Genomic DNA, 6,763 nt, shown 5'->3' with positions numbered 1-6,763 from the left:
TCTCTCCTCCTTCCTATTTTTTTTTTTTTTTAAATTCAAACACTCACTTTTACTAATTCATCCAGACTTTAGATTCTCCGTCTGGACATAAAACACACACATACACGCGTGGAGGCCCGTGGATGTTAAATAACGTCCTCACACAGGCCCAGCAGAAACGCGTGGACGCCCTTTATAATGAGCCCAGAACAGCGCACAGATTGTAGTTGCGGGGTAAAAAAAAAACAAGATGTTTTGAGAAATGATTTGACCCTCCGCCTCCCACTACCATCCCCTCCTATCCTCTCTTCCTCCCCGTGTTTCGCTTCGTCTTTCTCGGCCTCCCCTTAGAATAAAAACAGCGATGTTTTCCAGGCTGAATATCTTAATTGGTGTGTAATCTTCCACCCTTTTTCTCCCCTCGTTCTCAATATGATCAACAGATCCTTTTAAGACACATCCTCCGTGCGGTGATCTCGTCAGGCATGACCAGCCCTCTTCTTCAAAGTGTTGGGAGAATTTCAACCACACACACACAAAAAGAAAATCCCCGCGCGCGCGCGTGTGTGTGTGTGTGTGTGCTCGCGTGTCCACGTTATCGTCGTGGATGAGGAGAACCGGGGGAAACCTGACAAATAAAGCGGACCCCAAGGTTTGTTTTCCAGTGGCTCGACTCCCGGGCGTGGTAAGGCAGAATATGGCGGACTTTCACTGCGATCCGCTAGGCTGGGATACAGTTACAGTTATCTCCTTGTGTCTGCTCCAAAAAAAAAAACACACAAAAAAAGCCACAGCATAACACAGCCTTTTCTGCGGAGGAATCTTATTATCCCACGATTCACGTCAGGAGTGGAACTGATGAGGAAAGACAGACAGACGCACTGCTGCTGCTGCTGCTGCTGCTCTTGCTCTTGCTCTGTTTCCTCCGGCCAATCTTCTCCTTTCCCTCAATTCTCTTCATGTATTTGTATTACCGAGGCCATCCACTCCACTCCACTCCACTCCTCCACTCCGCTGCTGCCAGGCTGACGTCTCCCCTCCCATCGAGCAGAAACAGGGGGGAGTGTCCCTGTCAAACAAACACAGAAATGTGTATGAATGAACGAGCTGCACTCACCACTGTCTGTGGACGAGCGTGGAAAGTTCTCTTCAAATGATTTATACAGACTATTTAAAGGTCCAGTGTGTAACATTTCAGATAAAAAACAACAACTTTATTAATAAGATTAAGAGTGTTAGAGTGCAAGGGCCACATTTAGAAAAAAAAAAAATCATACTTCAAGAATAAAGTCTTGAAGGTGCCATATGTAAGAATGTGGCCAAAAAGGTTACTACATTCAAATTCAAAATACTGAGGTCTTTTAGGTTTCGTTTTCTGACATAACTGGCAACTGGTTGCTCGGCAGCTGAGACTCTACTGACTGTAATGATTGGTAGACAGCGGTAGGTGTCACATGCCAAAACATGATTTGCAGTCTGCAAAAGATTTTTTTTAATGCAAATATTTTGGCTGTACTATTGTTGTTGGTGAGTTCAGTATGTTATATGAACATTATTCCTGAGTCTCTGTGACAAATTAGGAGGATTTTATGGCCAGTTGCTTCAGATTTTTTCCTTTAATTTACGAGATTAAAGTCATAAAATTTACAAGAAAAAAAGTCGTAAATTGACGACTTTATTCTCGTAAATTAAGACAATTCTCGAAGTCTGTGAAAATTAGTGCTGGGCACGTTAACGGCATCAATGTTAACACATGACGACTGACCGGAAAAAGACTGTTGTTAAGATTAGTCTCTAAAGTAACGCTAAACTTTAAAAACTCATATGCAGTACACAGGTACGCTGTTTAATTTGAGCGCTAAACAGACTGCTCCAGTTCAACTGAAGGCACGCTAAAGGAGCTAATGCAGCTAACAGAGCTAACTGGTAAACGGTGCTTGGACTCCAGTGTCGCAGTACGTAAACATGGCATCACGCAAGTGATTTGGAGAATCTCATCACTGATTGGACATGATGTGTGCGATGGGCATGAAACAAATTCACTTTGCGTCCGGTGTGAACACAGCATAAGCCATGCAGGAGTAAACAAATGAAAGCAATGTGTCAAGTCCTTTTAACATTGTGAAACCTGCAGCTGCAAGTGTCAAACGGGGATATTATTTTTAAATCCATCTCTCTTACTTTACCATTAAATGTCTGCCAAAAAGTAATTTGAAGTTTGAGCTTTAGTTAGACTCAATTAAACTATTTGCTCCACAAAAAAAGTAGAATTGAGGTCATCTCACATAGGTATTGAGCATTGTCGATCGTAACCTAGCTAAGTGGCCCATTTAGTCCATTTAAATGGGGACATCCCAGTGACTCGGTGCCTAATTGCATGTGATGCATCTGTTTACATGCAGCTTATGAAGTCAAAACCGGTCTGATCTTTCCTGAATGACATAACAGAGCTACAATGAAGAACACAAAAATGTGTCATGGAAAGAACAACTATAACAACTGTTCCAGCAGAATTAATGTTAGCTATCAAGAGACCCGGCTGATTCGGCCCAGTTTTGCAGCTCGGGGAGTCGTTCAACCAGTTCTCCAGAGAGCTGCGCAGTCTCAAGTTGATAACATTGTAACCTGTCATTTGATGATCAGAATATAATCTAGATTCTAGTTTCATGTGCAGATTTTAACCCTGTGCTGTCCTTATAATCTATAACATATTTCATTCAGAAAATAACAAAAAAAAGTTATACTCACAGATGGGGCACACAAAGATTACTGTTAAGATTTTCCAATATACAATCAACCACTAGATGAACAGAATAGAATGAAAAATATGTTATAAGATGATCATAAAAACCTTGCTTTATATTGAAGAAGATATTTAAAACGCATGCATGCCTATACCTTAATTATTGCAGCTGAAATGGTGCTAATTTTAATTTAATCCAGTCATGGGCACTGTGGCAGTGATTATATAAAACACAAACGCACACTGAAAAGAAAACCACTGATTTAACCATTTTTAGAAGTAATATACATTTTTAATATATTCAGGATAACTACTGGTTACAAGTTAATTTTGCCTACTGCAACTTGGCACCCTGTCATGGAGTCTTTATTAAATCAAAAAGGTTTTTAGGGGTGAACAAAAAAGTTTATTTTGTAATCTGAAATAGTTTTTACTTTATACAATTATGTGAAAAGGAAACCTATATAATCAATAATCTAACAATTTATACTCAAATTATTGCAAGGGGGATACTTCTCGTAGGTGGCTGAAGAAGAAAAAACTTTAAAAATCGTACTTTATTTTCTAAGAACAAAACACTTCCGGCTACTTCCTGTTCCCTCCGCGTGTCACGTGACCTCGCCCTCGCCTGGTTACGAGAAAGCGTCGCTCTGTGGTCGCTACGGAGAGAGGGAGAGGGACGTGTGCGTGTGTGTGCTGTAGTTTAAAGGCACTTTTACTCACTTTTCCACGCGCTCACAGCGACTCGGTGTCATGGCAGCGCGTGGGAAACGCGTCTCAGTCGTTGTCCGAACGACTGGACCGAGTCTTCGCGTCTGTCCGTCCACGTTTTGTTGCTTCTAAAACGCGCCCATCTTTTCTTGTCATGGCAGATAAAGATTAGTTAGCATGCTAGTGGGCTAAGCAGCAGGCGTCCTCAGCAGCACACGGAGACCACGCCTGCCAGTGGCAGGTAAGACATCCCCCTCCTCATCATTCTGTGTTTGTGTTTTTATACTTTTTAAACCACATTTTACTGTTAGTAAGTTCGCTTTAAAAGCCCTTAATGTTGCATAATAACTGCCAGTAGAGTTCATAGCAGGTGTTTTCTGGAGACTAATTCCCTGTGACAGTCTAATAGGATTGAAAACCCTCTGCTTCCTGTCGCTTGTTTGAGGAGCAGGTACAGTAGGAGCTCAGCTGAGGAGTGTATCTGTGAAAATAATGTTATTTTTTATTATTTCAGACTCTCAATAGGTCCATAGAATAACATTAAATAAAAAAAAAATAATACATACTGAAGTAAAACCATCAACATCTATGCTGTATGAATCCCAAATATCAAAATATTACATTTTAAATAGTGTATTCCTCACCTTGTTATGGAATGGAAACTTCTTGTAGGCTCAAATAATTCTTCTGTAAGGCTTCAGAAAGTGTTTTTTATATATATATTTATTGGTGATATTACAACTTTACTTTGTTGTTAGCCTCGTATGATTAATGTTGCTGCTGCGACAGTGTGGACTGTCCACTGAAATCAGATTTCTGGTGTGATACAGTGAATTTAACTTTACTATTCTGAATTTGGCACATTTCTTCTTTCACACAAAGAAAGAAAAACAAAGATCCGTCATAGCTTGACACCTTTGCCTTGTTTGTGTCTGTGTGTCAGTGTGGTAGCAGGTTATTAGGCAGACATGGGGAAACTACAGAGCAAGTTTCGCAAGAGGTCCGAGCTCTACAGGTGACTCACGTTTATTACTACAACGCTGTCTCCTTGTTGACAAGCACATGTCTTTGTTTCAGCTGTGTATAATTTCTTAGTATTTGGTGTTTTCTGTGACAGGGCGTCTCAGGGGGAGAAGGCAGATAATACAGTTGACAGTCACGTGGTTCAGTATGAGCCGGCCCATCAGGGATCCATCAACACGGTCACACATCTCAGCCCCGACCTGTGTGTCTCTGGGGGCAGTGATCAGGTAAATCTACTCATGAGTTGTTCGTTATTCCAAAAGTGTTGAATTGAATTGAATTGAATTAAATAGAGGACAGGCATTTTGTGTCAACCTCTGTTTACCCCTGTAGGCTGTGGTGGTGTATGACTGGAAACAAGGCCGACTATGTCAGTCCTTCCAGGGTCACAACCGAGAGGTTACCAAGGTAACGTCACTACAAGTTGTGATGCTCTTCAGAGCTGTCACACCTTGTCCTCCTCTAATTCTGCCTCTGTCCGTCCGTCCTCCAGGTGGTGTGTTATTCAGGCAGCACATGGATCTTCAGTGCGTCACGGGATAAGACCGTTCTGATGTGGGACCTACACCAGGGCGATGAACCTATCCAGGAGTTCTGTGGGCATGAGTTGGTGGTCAATGGAGTAGCGATCAGCCCTGGTATAAAAACACACACAACCTAACCCTTTTTAGGTTAAGGATTGTGTCCGTTTTACATGTTTTAACGATGTTACACACACTGACATCTATTATCACATTATTTGTCTGCGCTGAACATACGGCACCGTTTGTGTTGTGACTTGTAGATGGGAGAAAGCTGTGCACCGGCTCCCGCGACAACTGGATGTGCCTGTGGGACATAGAATCGGCAAAATGTGAACAGAGACACAATATCTCGAGAAACCTGGTGAGCACAAAAAAAAAACATCTTTGTATTAAACGTTGTTTCAGTATGCAAATGAATCAAAAAGTCCTGCAATCTGACTTTGACTTTCTGTGGTCAGGGCTTTAAACTTTCCTCTGTCCTCTGTCCAGGTGACTCATGTGTGTTGGGTTCCAGACAGCCCCTCTGTTGTCCAGACATCTGAAGATAAGACCATAAGGTAGAAAGAGTTGCAACTGCAGATGTGCAGTGTGGCATGAGAAGAATTAACATTCACGTAGACATCAAACATGTAAAGTGAAATATGCCAATTTGTTTTAACCTCATAAATACAAATGTGTATGAAATGCAGTTTGTGGGCTGTGCGTATTTAATGCCAGGAAGTTATTTTACCTGGGGATAAATAATTCCCGGTAATCTGTGTCATTTGTGTTTCCACCGCATCTCAAAGTTCCAGAAAACGACCTCCTTCTCCTCAGTTACTAGAATTCCTAGTTAATCTGAAAAGTAACGCCCTGATTGTGTATGTGTGCAGGGTGTGGGACAGCCGTGCGTGGCAGGTGACCAACACGTTTCCCGCCAAGCAGTATATCCAGACCCACTGTGATGTCTCTCCAAACGGAAACTACTTGGTGTCCAGCAGCAACGGCTTTGGAGGGCAGGGCTGTGAAGCCACGGTGAGAGTCTTCACAAGGATAGCTGCACAAACCTGTGTGCTTGGTTTTAGGGTTAGATTTAGCGTTTGGTTTATGTTAGAGTCAGGTTAGAGGTGAAGGTCAGGTATGACTTTGTGACGGTTACGGTGTCCTCACTATGAATGCTGTACTTTTTAAATAATAATAAAATTATTATTATTATTATTGTTGTTTATGAGACGTGAGCTGAAGTAATTCTCCCATCCTAAAAAGTTGATGTTATGTAGCCACTGGTATACTCTTATGCAGATATTTTGGTTTGTTCTCAGTGGAGTTGTGTCTGTGTTATTAGCTTTGGGACCTGCGTCAGCCTGGATGTAAGGTTGTGGAATACAGAGGTCACCTCCAAACCACGGCCTGCTGTGTGTTTCTGCCCACGCCTCCTGGTGGCTCAGCTCAGGTAGCGACGTCCTCCCATGACGGCTCCATCAAGATTTGGGATCAGAACACGGCAGGTAACAGGATACAAAACATTTAGAAAAATACTCTTTTGTCTTTTCTTACGAACTCTCGTCTCACCCCTCTATCTGCTGTCTTCTGTTCAGCTTGTTTAGGGACGTTGTCTCTAGACGGCGCTGGTCCGCTGGTGTCTCTGGCTCCGAGCGACTCTGCCAATCTGCTGTGTGCCAGCTTCAGCAATGGCCTCAATCATATCCAGCTGGGCCAGGGATCGATGCACTCTCCTCAGGGATGCGGAGCAGGTTCCGGCGGGGCAGGAGGTCTGGACGTTAAGGTGGTGGCACGTTTCTGA

The 6,763-nt window shown here is 42.6% G+C and overlaps 1 protein-coding gene across 1 annotated transcript; it reads left to right on the top strand.

Annotated features, from left to right (window-relative positions):
* Positions 1-4,367: 4,367 nt before the first annotated feature.
* Positions 4,368-6,763, top strand: wdr31 (WD repeat domain 31; the record flags this gene model as incomplete). Its single annotated transcript, XM_083904460.1, has 9 exons — positions 4,368-4,448; positions 4,551-4,683; positions 4,790-4,864; positions 4,950-5,094; positions 5,241-5,341; positions 5,470-5,537; positions 5,853-5,994; positions 6,305-6,467; positions 6,558-6,763. The coding sequence occupies exons 1-9, from the start codon at positions 4,402-4,404 to the stop codon at positions 6,761-6,763; spliced, it is 1,080 nt and encodes a 359-aa protein (XP_083760586.1). The 5' UTR covers positions 4,368-4,401.

Source organism: Microchirus variegatus (genome assembly GCF_963457635.1).
Source record: "Microchirus variegatus genome assembly, chromosome: 18".
In the NCBI taxonomy this organism is placed as follows: Eukaryota; Metazoa; Chordata; class Actinopteri; order Pleuronectiformes; family Soleidae; genus Microchirus; species Microchirus variegatus.
This window is presented reverse-complemented; position numbering and strand designations above follow the sequence as displayed.